Source organism: Macaca thibetana, chromosome 6, assembly GCF_024542745.1.
Source record: "Macaca thibetana thibetana isolate TM-01 chromosome 6, ASM2454274v1, whole genome shotgun sequence".
Taxonomy (NCBI): domain Eukaryota; kingdom Metazoa; phylum Chordata; class Mammalia; order Primates; family Cercopithecidae; genus Macaca; species Macaca thibetana.
The window spans coordinates 4712252-4737984 of NC_065583.1; the positions used below are offsets into that span (position 1 = coordinate 4712252).

The 25733-nt window shown below is 41.3% G+C and overlaps 1 protein-coding gene across 10 annotated transcripts in view; it reads left to right on the plus strand.

The window, feature by feature from the left end:
- Positions 1-25733, plus strand: part of UIMC1 (ubiquitin interaction motif containing 1) — a 118435-nt gene that overhangs the window by 80398 nt on the left and 12304 nt on the right. For 8 of the 10 annotated variants that reach the window (XM_050793180.1, XM_050793185.1, XM_050793184.1 and 5 more), the window contains one exon: positions 6542-6637. The exons of the other annotated variants lie outside the window; for them this stretch is intronic. In XM_050793180.1, coding sequence (XP_050649137.1) covers positions 6542-6637 — 96 coding nt within the window. The remainder of the gene's footprint in view (positions 1-6541; positions 6638-25733) is intronic. 10 annotated transcript variants of the gene reach the window in all.

The following is a 25733-nucleotide window of genomic DNA, read 5'->3' on the forward strand; positions in this document are numbered from 1 at the left end:
AAACCAATTTTCAGACTTATGCTACTAGAACCAGGCCATTTAGGTGGGCAAAGTAGACTGAGTCTTATCATCATCATGATCCATTCAGGGAGGACATTTCAGGTTCTCCTTGTTCTGTTGGGTCCAGGATCAGTGACCCTGTCTAATGCTGTTCAATTGGATTTACACTCTGGGTATTGCAGACTTTCAGACATGATAGATGTAAATGTGATTTTTGATACAATAAAAAGTCCCTATATTCTTGGCATCATATGTCTTTATAGCTTTGATGCAAATACCCCAGACCTCCATGTAAAGATGTCTGCTATATCCTGAATGACAGTCACACTTTCTTTTTCATAGGGAAATTTGTTATAAAACTAGTTTAGAAAACAAATCTAGAATATAGTCATGTGTTGCTCAGTGATAGGGATGTGTTCTAAGAAACGTGTCATTAAGTGATTTTGTTGTGCAAATATCGTAGAGTGAGTGTACTTACACAAACCTTGATGGTGTAGTCTACTACACACCTACGCTATAAGGTATAGCCTGTTATCTTGGGCTACAAACCTGTACAGTGTGTTACTGTACTGAACACTGGTCACTTGTAACACAATGGTATTTGTGTATCTAAACACATCTAAACACAGAAAAGGTATAGTAAAAATATGGTATTATAATTTTATGGCACCACCATCATATAGATGGTCCGCATTGTTGGCTGAAATGTCTTTTTGTGGCGCATGACTGTACTACATCCTTCTTTTCAATGCCGACGTGTCTACATAGAGCCAGAAGTTTGATTCTTTTTTATCACCTATTCATATTTACCTTTAATTCATCCAGATATTTGTTTTTTTTTGTTTTTTTTTTTGAGACGGAGTCTCGCTCTGTCGCCCAGGCTGGAGTGCAGTGGCCGGATCTCAGCTCACTGCAAGCTCCGCCTCCTGGGTTCACGCCATTCTCCTGCCTCAGCCTCCCGAGTAGCTGGGACTACAGGCGCCCGCCACCTCGCCCGGCTAGTTTTTTGTATTTTTTTTAGTAGAGACGGGGTTTCACCGTGTTAGCCAGGATGGTCTCGATCTCCTGACCTCGTGATCCGCCCGTCTCGGCCTCCCAAAGTGCTGGGATTACAGGCTTGAGCCACTGCGCCTGGCCTCATCCAGATATTTGGAACCTTTTTTTTTTTTTTTTTTTTTTGAGACAGGGTCTCACTCTGTCACCCAGGCTGGATTACAGTGGTGAGATTATAGCTCACTGCAACCTCTGCCTTCTGGGCTCCAGCAATTCTCCAACCTCAGCCTCATGAGTAGCTGCGACTCTGGGCACACACCATCCCACCTGGCTAGATTTTTTATATCTTCTTTTGTAGAGACGAAGTCTCACCATGTTGCCCAGGCTGGTCTTGAACTCCTGGGCTCAAACAGGCATCCCACCTTGGCCTCCTAAAGTGCTGGGATTACAGACGTGAGCCATCCTTGCCTGGCGTGACTTTTTTTTTTTAAGTGGTGCTAGGCCTTATGAAGCTTACTAAAGAAGTTTTAAGATTTCTGCCTTCAAGGAGCTTGCATTATCAATGGTGAAATAAGCATTTCCCCAATAAATTAATTACAAGAGGACACAAGTGAATAATTGTGTACCCAAGTAAATGTCCCTGACAATGGGAGAGAGGAGAGCTGCAGTGAACAAGGATGAGTTCCCAGAAAGGGTGGGCTTAGCCTTGGCTGTGCAGGCTGGTTAGGTCTGGATAAACCCATAGCAAGGTAGAGGGCCCTTTCCCCTCCTGTGGGTTTAGGTAAGAAGTGAGGGAAATGGCCACTAAAAAATAGCTTCGTCTTAATCTTCCTAAGAGAGCTCTCTGTTGATTTTTCAGGCCCTGCGAGAGGGAGTAGGGTGACCTCACTGGAACCATTCCACTCTCTGCATGTTCCTCTACTTTCCTGGGAACACAGCTTGGGGGTGTAGGTGGGTTGGGGAAGTAGAGGAATTATGCAGAGCACCTGCTAGTGTACTTGGTGTACAATAGGTACTCAGTACGTTTGATCTCTTTTCTTGGTTTCCCCACCAGCTTGTCTGCCCTGTCTTCCTTGCCAGAGACAGAAGTTAGTGATTGTGCTGGTTCTTCTTAGCTTTATATGACTGGATACAGAGGCCAGTCTCCCAACCTGGTTTTTAAATCTTTTGTAAAAGGAAGCTTTTTTTTTTTTTTTTTTTAATACTGTGGAAGGAAAGGAGTAATTTCCACCCCGTTTTTTTGAGACAGGGTCTTACTCTGTAGCCCAGGCTGGAGTACAGTGGTGGAATCATGGCTCACTGCAGCCTCGACCTCCCAGGCTCAAGTGATCCTTCTGCCTCAGCCTCCCAAGTAGCTGGGACCACAGGTGCATGCCACCACACCTGGCTAATTTTTTAGTTTTTGTAGAGATGGAGTCTTTTTATGCTGCTTAGGCTGGTCTTGAACTCCTAGGCTCAATTGATTCTCCTGCTTTGGCCTCCCAAAGTGCTGGGATTATAGGCCTAAGCCACCATGCCTGGCAAGTTACTTTTCTTGAAGACACAGAAGCCAGACTGGGAGACTATTAGCCCAATGCCTAAGGGGTGGAGTAAGAGAGGACTTAACCTTCCAGTATTAAGTATCTAGCTTTTCACTCCTTCCTGTCTTCCCCTGAAGGGGATCCTAGATATGCTTGGTTTGGCTGTGTAAAAGAAATAGCAATTAGAATCATTTACATAAAGTGTCTGCTATTTATGCCTACTTACCATGCAGCACAATAACAATTATGCATATCATTAATATATGTCTGACTAATTTTGCTGTAAGTTTTGATTGTAATACTACACACTAGTTAAGTTGGCTCAGTCTACTCAGTTTTTTGCTCAATGACGTTGTCTATTCAGAACTACGAAAAATTAGAGGGGATGCTTTTTTTATTTTTGAGACGGAGTCTCGCTCTGTCACCCAGGCTGGAGTGCAGTGGCACGATCTCGGCTTCTGCAAGCTCTGCCTTCCAGGTTCATGCCATTCTTCTGCCTCAGCCTCCCAAGTAGCTGGGACTACGCGCGCCTGCTACCACGCTCGGCTAATTTTTATATTTTTAGTAGAGACGGGGTTTCACCGTGTTAGCCAGGATGGTCTCGATCTGCTGACCTCATGATCCACCCACCTCGGCCTCCCACAGTGCTGGGATTCCAGGTGTGAGCCACCTCGCCGGACCAAGGGAGTGCTCTTTAAAGGTACTGTTTGAGGGGAGAAGATTGACTGAGTTGATCTAGACTAGAACAAATGCACATTGCCTTTGCATTTACTTTCTGGAAAATGTATCTAAGGCCAATTGTGTTAAACACCTAGGGAGAATAAAATCCCCCATTTACTCATTCAGTACATATTTATTATATACTTACTATATAACAGATACAGTGAGCAGAATATACAATTAACAGAATATAAGTCCCTGTTCTCATGGAGGTTATATTCTAGTAGTGGGAGGCAGACAAGAAAACAATAAATATACAATATTTCAAGTGGTGATAAGTACTTTAGAGAAAAAAATAAAGCAGAGGGAGAGGGGAATAGGCCATACTGAGGTCAGAAGTTAGCAATATAAAATAGGTGATCAGGGAAGGTCTCCTTGAGAAGAGAAGATGGCATTTGAACAGGGACCTAGAGTAAGTGAGGTAGTAAACTAAGAAGATTGTAAGGTGGGGAGAGTGCTACAGGTAGAAGGAACAATAAATGCAAAAACCCTGAGGTGTGAACAGGTTGAGTGTGGCTGGATTAGAGTAAGTGAGGGAGAGATAAACAGTGAAACCAGTGAGGTAATGGGGGAGGAGTGCAGATGGACAGATCACAGGGTTCTTAGGCCATAATAAGGACTTTGGCTTTTCCTTGAGCAAGGGAGGAACCACTGGAGGGACTTGAGCAAAGAAGTAATCAATATTTAAGCAAAGGATCACTCCACTCTGTCTGCTACTATGTGGACAGTAGATTATTGGGTTGTGGGACAAAGGTGGAAGCTGGGAAGATAGAGTCAACATTTTGTTTTTGGCACTTTGATAAAGTAGAAGAAATGCAGGTTTTGGAACTAGGCAGCTCAGCTGTAATATTTCCTAATTGGCTAATATTTGACAAGTTATCTCTTTCAGGACAGGTTCCTCTTTTGTAAAATTAGTATCAGGATTGCCATGAGAATCAGACAGTTAGTAAAGTACCAGGCGTTGTGACTAGCATGTAATAGGTATGCAATAAATGATGGCTGTATTATTATTGACTGTGCTTTCCTGTCTGTGTAATCTTTCTGAGGTCTGTGTTTCTGTATGATGACGGGACAAAGGATAAGCCACTAGTTGAGTAGAACTAAGAGAAAGAAGAAAGGCAAGACATAAGAGTCAAAGGGGTAAGAATAAGTTAGGGAGAAATAGATTATAGGAGAGTTAGGGAAGCTGAAGGCATTAACTATATACACTTTGACTCTAGATAGAGGATGTGGCTTAGAGTTAGGATACTGCTAGGAGTGGACTTTCTCTTCAGGGATATCGCCTGGAAAAATAATGGTAGATGGGTGAGTAGGTAGGAGGAGGTAGAAATTCTTATTATAGATATGCCTGAGAGTTAACAGAGAAGGACCAAGGCCTAAAATAGGCTTGACTTGGGTGACTAAGAGAAAATGTGTAAGACCTCAGTATCTCTAAGTAAAACTTATTTCTTAAATTAGACAAAGTTGGGACTTTTTCTGTTCTATATATGCCTATCTAAATGTAATTTGTACCCTGTCCAGTCTTCTCACTTATATTAACGTGGCCTTTGTGGTACCCAGGAATTAAGTATATTGCTATATTGCTACTGGTACCTAGCTACTGAGGTATTGACAATTGTGAAATAGCATAGGTTTTGTAGAAGTAATACGGATTTTGGGGACAGACTGACCTGTGGGGATATATACAAATCAAATATGGGCCCTGATCTCACTGACATTTCAGTTCAATTAGGTAGATAAGACATGCACATGCATAACTGTAATGCAAGGTCAGAACTACTAAGGGACATACAAATAAAAATACTGTGGTGTTTCAGAGGAAGTACAGTTAGAGATTGAGAGGGAAGGGTATTAATGTAAGAGAACAATAGGCTAAAATTACAAATAGAAAAATGTGAAGAGAGTGTATAGGAAAGAACAAGCACTTCAGTGTGGTTATAGTGTGGGCATTATGAAAGGAACGGTAGGCAGTTGGAGAATGACAAATGTAACTTGAATCTTGTGGGTTAACATTTATATGAATTATGTGGGTTAACATTATGGAACAGCATTTTTTTTCAACTCTAAAAAAATTATTGGTGTGTGTTACTAAATAATTGTGTGTTTACTCCTATTGTAGTATATAGGACTCTTTTGGATGCAGGTGTTGAAAATATGATTTCAGTAGTTGGAAATATGATTTCAGTAACCTTAAGCAAAAAAAAAAGTTAATCTGTATAATAATTGGCAAGTCTGTTTAGAGGTTAGGCTGAGCTGGATCTGGGAGCTCAGACAATCTCTCTCCATCTTGGAATCCAGTGGTCTCCATTCAACAGATGGCCTCTTCTTAAGGGACAAGCAAAATGGCTGCCAGTAGCCATAGCTTTTTTTTTTTTTTTTGAGGCCGAGTCTGGCTCTGTGGCCCAGGCTGGAGTGCAGTGGCTCGATCTCGGCTCACTGCAAGCTCCGCCTCCCGGTTTCACGCCATTCTCCTGCCTCAGCCTCCCGAGTAGCTGGGACCATAGGCGCCCACCACCGCGCCCGGCTAAATTTTTGTATTTTTTAGTAGAGACGGGGTTTCATCGTGTTAGCCAGGATGGTCTCGATCTCCTGACCTCGTGATCCGCCCGCCTCAGCCTCCCAAAGTGCTGGGATTACAGGCGTGAGCCACCGCGTCCGGCCGCCATAGCTTTTAATGGAAAGAAATAATTTTTCCCCCCTCAGACCATAGGTTAGTCTAGAGGAAGACTCTGATAGGCCTTTCTTGATTGAAGTGTCCACTTATGGTGTAGTCACTGTAACCAAGTAGATGGGTATGTATTACTTACAAGTCAGAACAAGTAAAAGAAAACTCTTTCACTAACTATGAGAAATTCTGTTAGTATCTTAGAAAATTCTGTCAGTCACAATAACAGAAAACATCATTAACAGTGAGTTTAACACGTGGGATTTCTTTCTCCTCACATCACAAGTCCAGAGTGAGGCAGTGGCTCGTTGATGTAATTGAGGATCAGGCTTTTGCCTTTGGCACTACAATCATAAACTTGTGGCTTGATTCACCGTTTCCGGATACCCATTGCATCTCTAGGCTTTGAATGTATGTTTGAGGCAGGAAGATGGAGAAAAAGGTAAAGGGACATGACTGCTGATTCTGACTCCTTTGATCTAACACTCATTCCTGCATTCTCATGGAATTTGAGCTTATTCTAAATTATGGTTGAATTAAGGCAGTTCTAAATTTAGTGTTTGTTCATACCTCTTAAGTGTTTATATATCTTGTATATAAAATTATGTTATCTCTAAAGTCATTGATCAATTGCTTTTTGTAGTGGTTCAGCTTAAGACTTTTTCATATCCTGCTGTTAGTGAAATATTGTGCTGGATGCTGAGGGTGAGGAGGAGCGGCCCAAAAGACCCAAAAGATGGTAAGGGATATATTACAGAGCTGAATCGAATCTCAAATTTGTACTCAGAGAGTTTACAGTCCAGCAAGGGAAACAGACTTGGGTATGACTATGTATAATACAACTCAGTCAAAGTGCTAAACTGTAAGCACTAACCACCCGCAAAGGAAGGTATTAAATTTGATTGGTGGAATAAGGGAGGGCTTCTTACTTAATTGTTCCCCTAATATTGAGCATGGCTTTTTTCTTAACCTATTTTTTTTTTTCTGTTAAAGATAAGCATCTAGGGCCAGTCATGGTTGCTCACACCTGTAATCCAAGCACATTAGGATGCTGAGGTGGGAGGATCAATTAAAGCCAGGAGTTCAAGACCAGCCTGAGCAACACAGGGAGACACTATCTCTACCAAAAATAAAAAATTAGCTTTGTGTGGTAGTACATTCCTGTAGTCCCAGCTACTTGGTAGGCTGAGGTGGGAAGATCGCTTGAGCCCAGGAGTTGGAGGCTGCAGTGAGCTGTGATTGCACCAGTCCACTCTAGCCTGAGTGACTGAGCAAGACCCTGTCTCAAAAAAGAAAAAAGAAAAAAAAATCTAAACTAGCAATGAGCCTTGTAATGTGGTACTTTAATCTGGATTACTAAAAGTGGAATTACTAGATTATATTTATAAAGCTACCAGTAATTTATGAGAGCATTCCTTTTGCCTCCAAATACTGAGGGATATTCTTTAAAAAAAAGTATGGCATAGTAATAGATAGTAACCAATGACATTTCTGTTTCTTTGGTTAGTAGTGAAGTTGACATTTTTTGTTTTTAAAAAAATCAGTTTATATTTATTTGAAGAATTATTCTCTGAAGTTTGCCTCTGTGTCTGTTGGGATCTCAGTATTGTTCTTATCAGTTTATACAAGTTCTTTATAAATGATTTACTTTTTGCCTCAGAGGTGCTTTCCAGGGTTTGTTTGACTCACCCATCAGTTCTCACAAAGTTTCCAGATTTATGCAGACTGGGCCAGCAGCCCCCTTCTTGCGTGAGCACTGCCAAAGCTTTTATTTCTTGAAATAGAAGCAGTGCTGATCCTGCAGAAAGATCTAATCGGTGTGAACAGAAGTGGCACTGATGTAGGGAAAAGGGTATTCAAATCCATGTAGAATTAAGAGGATGGGTGGGCAGCAAGTAGAAAGGAAAAAGAATTCATTGACTCCATGCTGTTCCATTCCTGTTTAAAAAAAAAAAGAAAAAATTCATTGCTATTGCTGACTGGATGAAGAAGCTAGAGATAGAAGGAAGAGGAGGTGGGGCGTGGTCACGGGGGGTCAGCAGGGGCTGGATGCCCAAAGTGTTATGTTTAAAGGAACTGGGATGTATCTCCAGAGCAACTGGGAATTTAAAAACATACCTCTTCCACTAAATATGAAAGTAATAGAAATGAAACCAACAAGTGAAATACATATATTTTTCTATATTCTTTCTGGTAGGTTGCAAGAACAAGCACTTTCCCTCCCAGTATTGGGATTCTGCTGATATGTATCTGGGATTCTGCTGATGTCTGTCTTTCTGTCTGTCTATCTATCTATATCTGTCTCCTGTATTTATATTTGTCCCCCCCCAGAATTACATCATAAGCATCATCTAACATGCTGTTCGAAATTATTTATATTCATGACATTGCGTATCGTTTTTAACTTTCACAAATAATACAAAATGTACTTAGTTGTTTTTCCTTGTTGTGGGAATATTTTTTGACAGAGGAAACCAAAGTGACAGGAGCAGCTTATAAAACAAAACGCAAAGACATTTAAGAAAGGATGTTTTGCGGCCGGGCGCGGTGGCTCACGCCTGTAATACCAGCACTTGGGGAGGCCGAGGCGGGCAGATCACAAGGTCAGGACATCGAGACCATGCTGGCTAATATGGTGAAACCCCGTCTCTACTAAAAATACAAAAAATTAGCTGGGCGTGGTGGCAGGCACCTGTGGTCCCAGCTGCTCGGAAGCCTGAGGCAGGAGAATGGCATAAACCCAGGAGGCGGAGCTTGCAGTGAGCCGAGATCGAGCCACTGCACTCCAGCCTGGGCAACAGAACGAGACTCCGTCTTAAAAAAAAAAAAAAAAAAAAAGAAAGAAAAGAAAGGATGTTTTGAAACAGAGCCTGGGCACTAGGTCTTATCTGCTATAAAGTAGATTCTTCTTTAATCGGCTTCACCCTAGAACTGTTCAGTGTTTTCTGTAGAGGACATTATCTTATTCGAATGCCCACAGTACTGACATATACATACTCCTAGCTACTGGATGAACTCGTAGACCAATATTTCCACCCCAGACTTATGTTACACTGCATGCATGTTACTCCTCTTGGATTAATAACGTAGGAGTGCCGGGCGCGGTGGCTCAAACCTGTAATCCCAGCACTTTGGGAGGCCGAGACGGGCGGATCACGAGGTCAGGAGATCGAGACCATCCTGGCTAACACATTGAAACCCCGTCTCTACTAAAAAAATACAAAAAATTAGCCGGGCGAGGTGGCGGGCGCCTGTAGTCCCAGTTACTCGGGAGGCTGAGGCAGGAGAATGGCGTAAACCCGGGAGGCGGAACTTGCAGTGAGCTGAGATCCGGCCACTGTACTCCAGCCCGGGCGACAGAGCGAGACTCCGTCTCGAAAAAAAAAAACAAAAAACGTAGGAGCTCCTCCCTGCAACCCCTGTGGTCTCAGTTGTCTACTTTTTTTTTTTTTTTCTTTGAGATGGATTCTCACTCTGTCGCCCAGGCTGGAGTGCAGTGGCACGGTCTCGGCTCACTGCAACCTCTGCCTCCTCGGTTTAAGCAGTTCTCTCCCTCAGCATCCCAAATAGCTGGGATTACAGGCACGTGCCACCATGCCTGTATTTTTAGCAGAGGTGGGGTTTTGCCATCTTGGCCAGGCTGGTCTTGAACTCCTGACCTCGTGATCCACCTGCCTCGGCCTACTGAAGTGCTGGGATTACAGGCATGAGCCACCGCACCCCGTCTTCAGTTGTCTTCTAACAACTTTGTTCAGCTTTGCTGTGGAACATTTCCTCATGTCAGCTCCACTAGGTTGCATTAATAAAGTAACTGTATGAGGTGACATATGAAATGGCAGCCTGACTGCAGTGTAGGTCTGCATGAATTCTCAGTGCTTTTACTCTTCCCATCTTGTTCCTCTCTTAACATTGACTTTGCCTTCACTTCAGTTATCCCATTCATTGTACCTTCATGCTAAGGAGCCCCCTGCCTCAGGATTTCTCTTAGCAGTTTTCTTCTGCCAGATGTGCTTATTCCTTCCTTGAAAAATAAAATAGTTCTTTTTAACACCTGAGTTCATACCCAAAGCATTATGTGTTAAAGGAATATTAACAGCAAAAACTATTTTAGAGAAGTTCTTCACTTCATGATCTAGTCACACTTTTAAAGTCAGGCATCTAGAGCATTTTGAGAAAGATAAAAGTTCAAGGAATTAATATTAGATCAGTGATCTCCATTAGAACGATCTTACAGCCACAGTCAGGACTATGAGTATGTATTAATATAAGTTTTTATTATCTCCATTTTACTGATGATGAAACTAAGAGAGCTTTAGTACTTGCATTGTCAGGCAGTAAGCAGCAGAGCCAGGGTCCAGAGCTAGCATTCTTCGTTACTGTGTTCTTTCTGCCTTCCATGTGTAGAGCTGGGACACACAAGGGAGTGTTCGAGAAGACCATGGAAACGTCAGTCAGTTTCAGGAGAGCAGAATGCTATATAGTCTTTTACCTCTGAGTGCAAACATGAATTCTCATCTCATCAGAACTGACCTTGTCAGCTTTTCAATTACCTAGAATAAATAGTTTGATGGATTAGACTCTTTGCTGGTGAACAGAGTCCATGTGACATAGTCACCTCTGTAAACCCTTGAGTGCCAAGTCAAAAAAAGATCAGATGAACCTTACTTCTTTCTGGTGGTAGCTGTGGAGATTGACCATGCACAGACTGATCTCTTACTGAGGAGTTTCTAACGGCCTTATATAAAGGAAATACTTGATAACAAGATACTATTTTCTGTTAAGTAAAAGGATTTAATTTGCCGAATCTTTATAAGCCATGCTTAACATTAAGCAACATTATGAACATTTATGAACACCTGCTATATACCAGTAACAGTGCTTTTTGTATATTGTTTTAATCCTCATAACAGTCTTTTGAAACAGGAATTGTTTCACTTATAAAAGAGGACACTGAACTTGACGGGGAAATAATTTCCCCAAGATCACATACCTAGAAAGTGGCAGGAGCTGGGATACACCAAGTTAAACTCAAAAGCTAGTATTCTGTGCTCTATAGAATCTTCCTTGAATGTTCAGATTTTTTTTTTTGAAAAAGTAAGTTTCAGAATACTAAATCCAATATGGTGGTCAGTATATTGTTTAAGAATTTGTGGTAAAACTGTGTGTTTGTATAAAAAGAAAGTAAAGTAATATAATTTTGAGAATAAAGGCCACCTCTGGGGTGGGGGATGGGGTGGAGGCAGAGAAATGAAATCCGAAACAAGCATACAGTTGGCTAATCAGTTTGGGCAATATTCTAGTTCTTAAGTTGGGTAATAGGTTCACATATATATTCTTTTGTACATATTACATTATAAAACCTTTTAAAGAATTGTATGTTTCTGTTATGCACCACTGTCATCCATTACATTTTCAGAAGAACCTTGGTAAACATTTGCTAGTGAAGTTCAGATAAATTCAGAGTCTTTTCTCCATATGAAACTTATTTACTATTATCTTTATTTAGGCTCTGATGACAGTATCCAGTGTGATTTGACTGCCATTGATGATTCTTTAGAAGGAGGACTCTTGGGGTTTTTTCCTAGATCCTTATCTTTGTTACGTGATTTTCATACCAGTTTCTTCAAAAGACAATGGCTAGTTTATCTTTGGTATTTGTCTTGCAAAAGGACTTTGTGTGTGTGTGTGTGTTTTACTTTTAATTACCAAAAATTTCAAACTTAAAAATGGAGAGGATAGTAGTACCCTGAACCCCCATGTTCTACCTAGTCATTCATCAACTTGTGGCCACTGTTGTTTCAGATGTGTTGTATCCTGGATTATTTCAGATTATATCCCAGATATCTTTTTTTTTTTTTTTTTTTTTTGAGACGGAGTCTCGCTCTGTTGCCCAGGCTGGAGTGCGGTGGCACGATCTCGGCTCACTGCAAGCTCCGCCTCCCAGGTTCATGCCATTGTCCTGCCTCAGCCTCCCCAGTAGCTGGAACTACAGGCTCCTGCCACCATGCCTGGCTAATTTTTGTATTTTTAGTAGAGACAGGGTTTCACCATGTTAGCCAGGATGGTCTCGATCTCCTGACCTCATGCTCCTCCCACCTCAGCCTCCCAAAGTGCTAGGATTGCAGGTGTGAGCCACCGCACCTGGCCAATTAATTATATATATATATATGTGTGTGTATATATATATTTTTTGATATGGAGTCTCTCTCTGTCGCCCAGGCTGGAGTGCAGTGGCGCGATCTTGGCTCACTGCAACCTCCATCTCCTGGGTTCAAGCGATTCTCCTGCCTCAGTCTCCCAAGTAGCTGGGACTACAGGCGCGCGCCACCACTCTCAGCTAACTTTTTTTGTATTTCCAGTAGAGAAGGGGTTTCACTGTATTGGCCAGGCTGATCTGGAACTCCTGACCTTGTAATCCACCCGCCTAGGCCTCCCAAAATGCTGGGATTATAGGCGTGAGCCACTGCGCCCAGCCAATTAACATTTTTTTTTTTTTTTTTTTGAGGCGGAATCTCGCTCTGTCTCCCAGGCTGGAATGCAGTGGCGCGATCTCTGCTCATTGCAAGCTCCGCCTCCTGGGTTCACACCATTCTCCTGCCTCAGCCTCCCAAGTAGCTGGGACTACAGGCACCCACCCACCATGCCTGGCTAATTTTTTGTATTTTCAGTAGAGACAGGGTTTCACCATGTTAGCCAGGATGGTCTCAATCTTCTGACCTTGTGATCTGCCCGCCTCAGCCTCCCAAAGTGCTGGGATTACAGACTTGAGCCACCGCACTCAGCCGATAATTTTTAATACCACCAAATATCTGGTTTGTTCAACTCTCCTTGAGTCCCATAATTGTTTTTTTGTTGTTTCTTTTTTCACAGTTTGTTGAAAACAGGATCCAAACAAATTTTACACATTGCAGAAAGCTTTTGTTGCTAATATCTCGGGCTCTTTTAATTTACAGAAGAGTCAAACCCCAAAAAGTTATTTTTAAAGTCTGAATCATTCATTAATTACGTATAAGCTTAATATTGTTAACAGTTACTGTGTCATAGTCCTTTAAATTCCCTCCACAGTATCTAATATGGTACTGTGCAGGTAGGCCCTGAGAAAATGTACTTTTAAAAGCAAAGTCTAGCTAACTTTCTCTGAAAGGAATAGATAGTAAATATTTTAGGCTTTGCAGGCCATATGGTCTCTGTTGCAACTACTCAAGTGTTTGTCACTGCTACTCAACTCTGCTGTTAAAGCACTAAAGCAGCCATAGACAATTTGTAAATGAATCAGGCGGCTGTGTTGCAATAAAAGTTTATTTATGCAAAAAGCTGGGCGGAGCGCATTAGCTCCAGCCTGTAATCCTAGCACTTTGGGACGCCGAGGTGGGCAGATCACATGAGGTCCAGAGTTCGAGACCAGCCTGGCCAACATGGTGAAACCTCATCTCTACTAAAAATCAGCCGGGCATGGTGGCACCCTGCCTGTAATCCCAGCTACTTGGGAGGCTGAGGCAGGAGAATCGCGTGAACCCAGGAGGCAGAGGTTGCTGTGAGCTGAGGACACCATTGCACTCCAGCCTGGGCAACAAGAGCGAAACTCCATCTCAAAGAAAAATGTTGGCTGGCCATCCCTGTCCTAGAGAACTGGTTTTTCGTGTGTTTTTTTTTTTTTTTTTTTTTTAAAGAGGCCACGCCCGGTTGAGAACTGGTTTTTCAAAATGTCCTCTAGTTAACTAGGGTTCTGTAAAGGTGTGGGAAGGGCAGAATGAATACTGGTAACACTCCACCTTTACCACCCACCTCATCCAGAGCTCTACATTTATGTATTTTACATACTGGGTTTCATGTGAAATTTTATTTGAAAATAGGATTCTCTCTCTTTTTTTTTTTTTTTAAAAAAAAATTGAAATTTGGCTGGGCATGGTGGCTCACCCCTGTAATCCCAGCACTTTGGGAGGTCGAGGTGGGTGAATCACTTCAGGTCAGGAGTTCGAGGCCAGCCTGGCCAACGTGGTGAAACACCATCTCTTCTAAAAATACAAAAATTAGCCAGGCATGGTGGCGCACACCTGTATCTCAGCTACTTCGGAGGCTGAGGCAGGAGAATCACTTCAACCCAGGAGGTGGAGGTTGCAGTGAGCTGAGATTGCATCACTGTATGCTAGCCTGGGCAACAGAGTGAGACTCCATCTCCAAAAAAAATAAAAATAAGAGACATAACCACCAAGCTGGGTATCGGGGAGATGGCCGAGACTGACCCCAAGACCGTGCAGAACCTCACCTCGGTGGTGCAGACACTCCTGCAGCAGATGCAAGATAAATTTCAGACCATGTCTGACCAGATCATTGGGAGAATTGACGATATGAGTAGTCGCATTGATGATCTGGAGAAGAACGTCGCAGACCTCATGACACAGGCTGGGGTGGAAGAACTGGAAGGTGAAAATAAGATACTTGCCACACAAAAGAGTTGAAGGATAATTTATGCTGGAATCTGGAACACCATGTTTCCAAGCCAAGGGAAGATCGAATGGCTTTTTACAGCTAACTAATATGTGTAGACAGGTTTTATATTATAAAGTATGCATTCTTATCACGTACTATATAGTTAGTTTGTAGAGTGATTTACCCCCCAGTTTCTTGAACATAGTGTCTTCACATCTTGGGCCTTGGTCAGTTGTGCTATTCATTATTAAACACTAAAACTTTGGCGGTTCCTGCATAACATTGTCAAATTTTTTAGTGTATTTCTGTGAAGTCATATTTTTTTTCTTGTCATTCCTTTTGTAGTAGTTGCTGTTTGGATAAAAGTTGCTGTGTTGAGCTGAGATCCGGCCACTGCACTCCAGCTCTGGGCGACAGAGCGAGACTCCGTCTCAAAAAAAAAAAAAAAAAAAGGTTGCTGTGTGATTTTTTTAATTAAACAAATAGTAAACCCTTCGGGAAAAAAAAATAAATAAATAAATTCATGAGTCTGTGACACACTACTGGTCTTTTTTTGTTTTTGTTTTTTTCTTTTTTAAAGAAATGGTGTCTTACATTGCCCAGGCTGTTCTTGAACTCCTGGGCTCGAGTGATTTTCCTGCTTTGGCCTCCCAGAGTGTTGGGATTATAGACATGAGCCACCATACCTGACTGCTACTGGTCTTTATAGTAACAGTGACTGCTGTTACTACTATTTTGTGCAAGGCACTATGCACTTACGCACTTAACTCTTATTTTACCTGATCTTTGCAGTAACCTTACAAGTTAGGCTTTGTCATCCTTAGGGAGAAGTAACTTGCTCAAAATCGTTAAGCTAGTAATTGGTAGTGTGGGAATTGAGACTTAGACCTGTTTATTTCAGGGCCTATTCTTTTTTCCTCTCTATTTTGAAAATTTTCAAATTTCAGAAGTATGAGATACAAAAATAGTGTACTTTCTGTATCCTTCCTATTTCTCTTCTTTTTCTTTCTCAGATGTATATTTTTACATATATGGACTTTTCCCTGACCATTTGAGAGTTAGTTGCATAAATCATGACACTTTACCTCTAAATACTTTAATTAGTATGCATCTCTTGTTGTTTTTGTTTTTTGAGACAGGGTCTTGCTTTGTCACCCAGGCTGAGGTGCACTGGCATGATCATAGCTCACTGTAACCTTGAACTCCTGGGCTCCAGCAGTCTTCCCACCTCAGCCTCCTTAGTAGCTAGGACTACAAGCACTCACCACCACACCCAGCTAAATTTAATTTTAATTTTGTAGTGATAGGGGTTTTGCTGTGTTGCCCAAGCTGATCTCAAACTCTTGACCTCAAAAGATCCTCGTATCTTGGCCTCCCCAAGTGCTGGAATTAAACCACTGAGCTCGATCAGTGTGTATCTCTTAAGAACAAGATCATTCTCCTACAAAATAATGTGTTACAACACCATTATTATACTCAAGAAATTTAATGTTAATGCCAATACTATTATCTAGTATACAATCCACATTCACATTTCCTCAGTTGTTCCAGTAGTATCCTTTGTATCTCTTTTTTGGGGTAAAGGATCCAATTAAGCATCATACATTGCATCTAGTCATATATCTTTATTCATCTTTAGAGGGTTTCCCCAGTCTTTTTCCCTCTGTTATTTTATTATGAAAATTTTGAATACACAACAAAGTTCTTACTCACAACAAAGAATCTTGCTACTTAGATTCCATTAATATCTTACTATGTTTTATTACAAATCTGTTTATCTCTCTAGCCATCCTTTAATCCACGTTATGTTTTCGATGCTTTGCAAAGTAAGTTGCAAATATTGGTTCATTTTCCCTGAAATACTTAAGCATGCAGGTCATGAACTAAGTTCCAATATTTGTGTGAAATGCACAAACATTAAGTGTAAATTTGCAGAGTTTGGGCATATGCATATACCTATCAAGACACGGAGTATTAATATCACCCTGGAAGAATCCCTCATATCTCTTCTTCTCCCCCCCCCCCAAAGGCAACCACTGTTTATTTCTGTAAAATTCTGCTTATATGATATTCTAGAATTTGATATTAGTAGAATCATACCAGTATACTTTTGTGTAATCTTTCACTCAGCATAACGTTTTTGAGATTGATCCATGTTACATTCCTTTTTATTACTGAGTAGTATTCTAGCGTGTGAATATACCAGTTTCTTCATACAGTTCTTCTCTTGGTGTATTTTTCACTATTACAAAGAAAGCTGCTGTGAACATTCTTGTACAGGTTGTATAGTGAGCATAAGATTTCACATCTTTTGAATAAATAGCTAGGAATGGAATTGCTAGGTTATAAAGAAACTGCCAAACCTTTTTCCAAAGTAGTTGTACTATTTTAATTCCCACTAGCAGTTTATGAGCATTCTAGTTATTTTACTTGTTTTACATCTTTGCCACCATTTGATACTGTTTTACCCCCTTAATTTTAGCCATTCTGGTAGTCATGTAATGATTCTAATTGCATTCCCTGATGGCTAATGATGTTGAGCACTTTTTTTTTCACATGATTGTTGTCTAATTTTGTATCTTCTGTAAAGTGTTCAAATGTTTTGTCCATTTTAAAATTGGATTATGTGACTTTTTATTATTGAGCTAGGAGTTCTTTGTATGTCCTGAATACCAGTTGTTTGTCAAATATGTGTTCTTTTTTTTATTTTATTTATTTTTTTTTTGAGACGGAGTCTCGCTCTGTCCCCCCGGCTGGAGTGCAGTGGCGCGATCTCGGCTCACTGCAAGCTCCGCCTCCCGGGATCCCGCCATTCTCCTGCCTCAGCCTCCTGAGTAGGTGGGACTACAGGCGCCCGCCATCGCGCCTGGCTAATTTTTTTGTATTTTTAGTAGAGACGGGGTTTCACTGTGTTAGCCAGGATGGTCTCGATCTCCTGACCTTGTGATCCGCCCGCCTCGGCCTCCCAAAGTGCTGTGATTACAGGCGTGAGCCACCACGCCCGGCGCAAATATGTGTTCTACAAATATTTTCTTCTAGTGTGTGCTTGCCTATTCATTTTCTCTTTCTCTTTCTTTCTTTCTTTCTTTCTTTCTTTCTTTCTTTCTTTCTTTCTTTCTTTCTTTCTTTCTTCTTTCTTTCTTTCTTTCTTTTTCTTTCTTCTTTCTTTCTTTCTTTCTTTCTTTCCTTTCTTTCTTTCTTTCTTTCTTTTTTTTTTGAGACAGAATCTCGCCCTGTCACCCAGGCTGGAGTGCAGTGGTGCGATCTCGGCTCATTGCAGCCTCCACCTCTCAGGTTCAAGCGATTCTCCTGCCTCAGCCTCCTGAGTAGCTGGGACTCCAGGTGTGTGCTACCATGCCCGACTAATTTTTGTGTTTTTAGTAGAGATGGGGTTTCACCATGTTGGCCAGGATGGTCTCGATCTCCTGACCTCGTGATCCACCCGCCTTGGCCTCCCAAAGTGCTGGGATTACAGGTGTGAGCCACTGCACCCAGCTGCCTGTTCATTTTCTTAATGGTGTCTTGCTGTGAAGAAGATTTAAGATGGTCTAATTTTCCATTTTTTCCTTTATGGTTATTATTTTCTATTTAGGTATATGGTACATCTTGAATTGATTTTTGTGTATGGTGTGAGTTAGGGGATGAGGTTTATTTATTCTTATTTATTCTATGTAGATATCTAGTTATTCTAGCTCAGTTCATTTAAAAGACTTATTTCTCTCAATGGGTTGCTTTGGTGCCTTTGAAAACCAACTTACTGTATAAGTGAGAGTTTATGTCTGGGTTCTCGTTTTTATTTAATTGATCTGTTTGTCTTTATGCCAGTACAAGTGTCTTGATTATAGTAGCTTCATAGTGAGTCTTAAAGTCAGGTAGCATGATTTCCCATTTGTTGTTTTTCAAGATTGTGGCAGATACTCTTTTTTTTTTTTTTTTGAGATGAAGTCTCACTCTTGTCCCCCAGGCTGGAGTGCAGTGGTGTGATCTTGGCTCACTGCAACCTCTGCCTCCCGGGTTCAAGTAATTCTCCTGCCTCAGCCTCTTGAGTAGCTGGGATTACAGGCGCCTGCCACCACGCCCGGCTAATTTTTGTATTTTTAGTAGAGATGGGGTTTCACCATGTTGGCCAGGCTGGTCTCGAATTCCTGAGCTCAGGTGATCTGCCCGCCTCAGCCTCTCAAAGTGCTGGGATTACAGGCATGAGCCACTGTGCCCGGCCAGATTGTGGTAGCTATTCTAGTCTTTCACAGTATCATATAAATTATTCAGCCAACATGTAAATATACTATGTAATTTCCAGTTTTATCTCTGATAGTGTGTATATATGTGTGTGTGTATATATATGTGTGTGTGTGTATGTGTGTGTGTGTGTATGTGTGTGTGTGTGTGTGTGTATACATATATATATTTTTTTTTTCTTGAGATAGAGTCTCGCCCTGTTGCCCAGGCTGGAGTGCAGTAGCGCAGTCTTGGCTCACTGCAACCTCTGTCTCCTGGGTTCAAGCTATTATCTTGCCTTAGCCTCCTGAGTAGCTGGGATTACAGGCACCCGCCACCATGGCCAGCTAATTTTCGTATTTTTAGCAGAGACAGAGTTTTACCAAGTTGGCCAGGCTGGTCTCAAACTGCTGACCTGAAGTGATCCGCCTGCCTTGGCCTCCTAAAGTACTGGGATTACAGGTATGAGCCACTGTGCCCGGCCTTCTTTTCTTCTTCTTTTTTTTTGCTTTTGATACAGAGTTTCACTGTGTTGCCCACGCTGGAGTGCAGTGGCACTGTCTCAGCTCACTGCAACCTCTGCCTCCCAAGTTCAAGGGATTCTTGTGCCTCAGCCTTCCAAGTAGCTGGGATTACAGGCACGTGCCATGATGCCCAGCTAATTATTTCTTGAAGTGTATTTTATCTGATAGAACAACTAGATATGGTTCTAGTCATTTCAGTCTTACTCCTACTGTTTGCCTGATGTGTCTTTTTCCATTCGTTTACCTTTAACTGATCTGTGTTTTTATTTTTAAAATGTGTCTCCTGTAGACAATATACCATTGGGTCATCCTTTTATCCATTCTGACAATTTCTTGTTGTTCTCTCAGGTACTAGACTTGATAATCTTATGCTAATAGACATAGCTTCCTAATTCAAACATCTTACATGATTATGTTGGTAGTTCCTAAATAGAAATCTTTATAACCCTAAAAAGATAAGCATTGCTGGGTCCATTTACAGATGAGCAAACAAAGGCTTAGAGGCTTCAAGCCTGTAATTACCTGGTCTGGGATAGGATTCAAAGGCAGTTAGACTCCAGAGACAGTACTGCAATGCCAAACTGCCTTTGCTGCAAAAAAGCCACAGAGGCCCTCTCCCTCCCTACTCAAATTGTAGCAATTTTCTTTCAAGCTTAGAGATAAGCTTATTCTCTTAAGAGGTACACTTTTACTGATCTACTTCCTACTAGTACTTGTCTATAATATTTATAGCTTAATCTTTAACAGCTGAAATTTTTGTTTACGCAATTTGATAATATATATGTAGAACTTAAAAGTAACTCATATCTTCTGACCCATGAATTAAAGTTTGAAAATCTACTCTAAAAACATCATCAGAATTTAGATGAAATTGTATAGACAAAGATGGTTTATTAAATCATTATTTATAACAATGAACAACTTAACCCAGTGTTCAAAAACAAGACGAAGTATTACATACATAAGGATTCAAAATAACGACTGAAAGACAATACAGTGTACTGAAATATTAACCATAATTTGGAGGAGACTAAAAGCAGAGAGACAGATGATAAAGCAGTGTTAGTAGAAGTGGACAGACTTGAGAATCTTTTGGCGAGAGAAGCAGACCTTGTGACTGGTCAAGATGAGAGAAGGCAATCTTTTTTTTTTTTTTTTTTTTTTTGAGACGGAGTCTCGCTCTGTCGCCCAGGCTGGAGTGCAGTGGCCGGATCTCAGCTCACTGCAAGCTCCGCCTCCCGGGTTCACGCCATTCTCCTGCCTCAGCCTCCCGAGTAGCTGGGACTACAGGCGCCCGCCACCTCGCCCGGCTAGTTTTTTGTATTTTTTAGTAGAGACGGGGTTTCACCGTGTTAGCCAGGATGGTCTCGATCTCCTGACCTCGTGATCCGCCCGTCTCGGCCTCCCAAAGTGCTGGGATTACAGGCTTGAGCCACCGCGCCCGGCCGAGAGAAGGCAATCTTAACTCAGGTTTCTGGCTAAGCCAATTGTAGGGTACTCAACTTAGAAAGCCCCTCTGAGTAATTCAGAAGATCACTGTGTTGTGTTTAACTATGTTATTTGTACTTCTTTACTGACAACCCAATTAGTATTTATTTAGCAGCAACTATAACCCAGATATTGTTCTGCAAGCTGAGGGTACAGTACTAAACACAGAAGTCAGCGTTCTATAAAGCTTACCTTTTTGTGAGAGAAACAGATAATAAATACAATTTAAGAAAAACGAGGCAAGAAGAGGGGATGGAGAAAGACTAGAACAGAGGAAAAAAGGGGGCTTGATTAAAGGGGAAGATCAAGGGAGACTTCTCGAGGTGATATTTGAATACAGTCATTCTAGGTCAGGGAATAAATATAAAGGCCCTAAAGCAAGCGTGTGTTTGGCATGTTTCTTAGAGCTGCAGGAAAGACACAATGACTGAATTAGATTGAGCGACGAGGAAAGGAGAGAAGAAATAAACAGTGGTCAGATCATGTGAGGTGAGGTTTTTGTACTTTATTCTAAATATGATGAAAAGCCATAGAGGGGTTCAGAATGAGGGAATAATGTAATCTAACTCTGGCTACAATGTGGAAAATAATCTATAGAGGGATAGGGACAAAAATGGAATTGAGGAGACTAAGTAGGGGTGGAGGAGAATGGCTGTTGCATTATTCCAGGGAAGATCTGATGTTTGCTTTGACCATAGAGGTAGCTGTGAGGTAAAGAAGTTGTCAGATTTGGAAACATTTTGAAGGTTGAGCCTACAGGATTTGTTGGAGTGTGAGAGAACCAGAAAGACTAAGGTGAAATCAAGGTTTTTCCCCAAGCAACTGGGTTAATGATGACTTCGTTGTTTGAGAGCAGGAACACTGGGGTAGGAGCAGATTTGGAGGAAGAAATTAAGAATTTGGTTTTGTACATAATTTTAAGATGCCCAGTGAATAACCAAATGAAGATGTTGAGCAGACAGTAGGCTATACAAGTCTAGAAATAACCTTATGGGAAATATTACTGCATATTTGTATGCTGATGGAATGATCTAAAAAAAGAGGGAAAAACTGATGTTTCAGGAGAGATGATGGCAGGAGGGGAATCCTTAATTAAGCAAAAGCATTCAGATTCAGGGTCAAATGGAAAAGTTAGCCTTAGATAGCCATGTGAGCAATTCATTCTGTGCAGTAGGAGGGAAGACAGAGGATATGGGTACAGATGCAGATAGACTAATACTTTTGGTGGTGGAAGAGTGTAGAATTTCTCTCAGGTACTACTACTTTTCTCATCAAAAAGTCTGAAAGGTTGGTTTAACATTAGAAAATCAGTTAATATACTATATCGTAGAACAAAGGACAAAAACCACACAATATCTAAATGGACACAGAAAAAGCATTTGATAGAATTCAGTACTCCTTCATGACAATAAAATACTCAGCAAACTAGGAATAGACAGGAACTTCCTCAGCCTGATAGAGGGCATCTATGAAAAACTCACAGCTAATATCATACTTAATGGTGAAAGACTGACAGCTTTCCCCAAAATCAGAAACAAGACAAGGGTGTTCATTCTTGCCACTTCCATTCAACATGGTAAAGGAGGTTCTAGCCAGGACAGTTAGGAAAGAAATGAAATAAAAGCCATTCAGGTTGGAAAGGAAGACGTTAACTCCTCTATCAGATGACATCTTTTATATAGAAAATCCTAGAGAATCCACTGAAATAAAACAAGCCTTTAGAACTAATAAACGAGTTCAGCAAGTTTGCAGGATACAAGGTCAGTATAGAAAATGAACTGTATTTTTGTACACTAGCAGTGAACAATCTGAAAATGGATTTAAGAAAAGAGTAATATTTAATATAGTATCAAAAATAATAAAATACTTAGGAATATGTTTGACAAAATAAAAAACTTCTCTGAGAATTATAAAACATTGTTGAAAGAAATGAAACAAGACCTAAATAAATGGAATGGTATTTCATGTTCATGGTTTAGAATACTTAATGTTGTTAAGATGGCAGTATTCACCAAGTTGATCTACAGATTTCAAATCCTTCTCAAAAGTCCAGCTAGGCTGGGCACTTTAGGAGGCTGAGGTGGGCAGATCACCTGAGGTCAGGAGTTTGAGAACAGCCTGACCAACGTGGAGAAACCCTCTCTCTGCTAAAAATAGAAAAAAAAATTAGCCAGGCATGGTGGCGCATGCCTGTTATCCCAGCTACTCAGGAGGCTGAGACAGGAGAATCCCAGCTACTCAGGAGGCTGAGACAGGAGAATCGCTTGAACCCAGGAGGCAGAGGTTGCAGTGAGCCAAGATCATGCCATTGCACTCCAGTCTGGGCAACAAGAGCGAAACTCCATCTCAAAAAAACAAACAAAAAAACCCCACAAAAATCCCAGTTAACTTTTTTGTATAAATTGATAAGTTGGTCCCAAAATTCATACCAAAATACAAGGGACACAGAATAGAACAGTCTTGAAAAAGAACGAAGTTAAGGGTTCATGCTTTCCAATTTTACAACTTACTAATTCAGACAGCGTGGTTCTGGCATAAAGGTAGGCATGACGATTCAGTGGAATTGAATTGAGGGTCCAGAAGTAAAACCATACATTTGTGGGCAATTGATTTTTGACAAGGATGTCAAGACAATTCAGTGGGGGAAAACAATCCAGTCTTCTTAATATGTAGTGCTGGGACAACTGAATATCCACATGCAAAACCATGGAGTCGGACCACTTGTTTATACTACATATGAAAATAGATCAAAGACCTAAATGTAAGTCATAAAGCTTATATAGGCAGCTACAGTGGTACACGCTGGTAAGTCCCATCTACTCAGGAGGCTGAGGTGGGAGGATCCTTTGAGTCCCACCTCGGCAACATAGTTGAGACCTTGTCTCAGCGAGTCAGGGGAACTGTCTTAGGGATAAAACCTCACAATCATAGGTTTAGCAATGGATTCCTAGATATAAACAACAAAAGAAAAAAGATAAATTGGACTTTATCAAAATTTAAAACTTCTGTGCATCAAAGGACACTATCAAGAAAGTGAAAAGACAACCTACAGAATAGGAGAAAATATTTGCAAATCGTATGTATGTTAAGGGTTTAGTATCCAGAGTATATAAAGAACTGTCTTTCTGTCGCCCAGGCTGCAGTAGTGCAATCTTGGCTTGCTGCTACCTCTGCCTCCCCAGCTCAGGCAGTCCTCCCACCTCAGCCTCCCAAGTACTTGCCATTGAATCATAGACTTTAAATGGGTGGATTATATGGTACATGAATTTATCTCAATAAAGTTATATTTAAATAAAAAAGAATGGTGATACAGGAATCAGAATGGATATTAGAGGTTTGAGAATAGCAGAGAAGATGTGAAATGTACCTGGGAGGATGGAAGAATGAACCGACTAGGAAAATATATCAGGATTGCTAGGCAGTAGTGAGGGACCACTTAAGATTTTGATCTTAAATAAAACGTGAGCCCAGTCAGCACTGTTGTATGTGTTTTTGTTCCTGTCACATTCAGCAGATAGGGACACATAATAAGTAGGAGGGCTGTATTTAACCAAAGTTGGACTTTGCAAGGAAGTACAGTAGAAAGAAGTTGAGGGAATATTCAAGGGGATTGTTAATATGATAACTAGGTAAACTAAGGTAAGAAGGAATGCGAGGATACGACGGAGTAACAGTGAAAAGATGATAGTGTAGGATTAGATGTCCTAGTGGGGCTGAAGGGTGATTGGTGTAAGAACATTAGAGAGGGTGAGTTGGGAAAGATAGGTGATGGTGATCAGAGAATGGACACCTGAAATTGAGCTCATCATTAATGATAGGCTCAGCTAGAATTCTTCATTGGAACTATAGAAGTCAGAAAATGAATTGATTGTTTGCTCACTTCTCCCAGTTATGACACATAACTGGTACCATTTTAGATGCAGGGGACAGAAACTGATTTATAACATTTGGTGGATACCTTAGGGCGTTAGGCTTACTCCTCTCTTGGAACCCCACTGGAGAAAGGCTGAGATGGTAGGAGCCATAGGAATTAATAAACAAGAGGTCAGGGAACTGAGAGGCTGGACTAGTGGATGGATCATATCTTGGGTTGAACTTACAAAAACTGCAGCATCATATGGTTCAGTCTAATATGTAGATATTGAAATCACCAAGAATAGTGGCAAATGGGGATGAGAATCCAGTTGAAGAGGTATGCCAGAGGAGACTTGGATTTCTTTTGGTGCTCAAGGTAAACACAGTTAAGGCATAATAGGATTGGTCCTGGTTATCTCTTGAAAAAACAGCACTATCCAATCGGAACTTGGGCAATGATAGAAATGTTCTATATCTGTGCTGTCAAATATGGTAGCCACATGTGGCTATTGAGCGTTTGAAATGTGGCTCATGGGATTGAGGAATTCAATTTTTTTATTATTTTTTGAGACAGAGTTTTGCTCTTGTTGTCCAGACTGGAGTGCAATGACGTGATCTCAGCTTTACTACTACCTCTGCCTTCCAGGTTCAAGCGATTCTCCTGCCTCAGCCTCCCAAGTAGCTGAGATTATAGGCATGCGCCACCATACCCAGCTAATTTTGTATTTTTACTAGAGACAGGGTTTCACCATATTGGTCGGGCTGGTCTCAAACTCCCGACCTCAGGTGATCCACCCACCTTGGCCTCCCAAAGTGCTGGGATTATAGGTGTGAGCCACCGCACCTGGCCCAATTTAAAATTGTATTTCATTCTAATTAAGATTTAAATTTAAGTAGCCACATGTCTCAGAGACTTGCAGATAATTTTTTTTTTTTTTTTTTTTTTGAGACAGAGTCTCATTCTGTCACCCAGGCTGGAGTGCATTGGTGCAATCTCAGCTCACTGCAACCTCCGTCTCCCAGGTTCAAGCAGTTATTCTGCCTCAACCTCCCGAGAAGCTGGGATTACAGGCACTCACCACCAAGCCCGGCTAAATTGTCTATTTTCAGTAGAGGCAGGGTTTTGTTGTGTTAGCCAGGCTGGTCTGGAACTCCTGACCTCAAGTGATCCGCCTGCCTTGACCTCCCAACGTGCTGGGATTACAGATATGAGCCACCTTACCCAGCCAATAATTTGTGCTAATAATAACCTTTAATTGAGACTGTTCATTGGTTGTAGGGAGGCAGGCAGCATGGCTGCCTCACTGTGTGCAGGTGGAG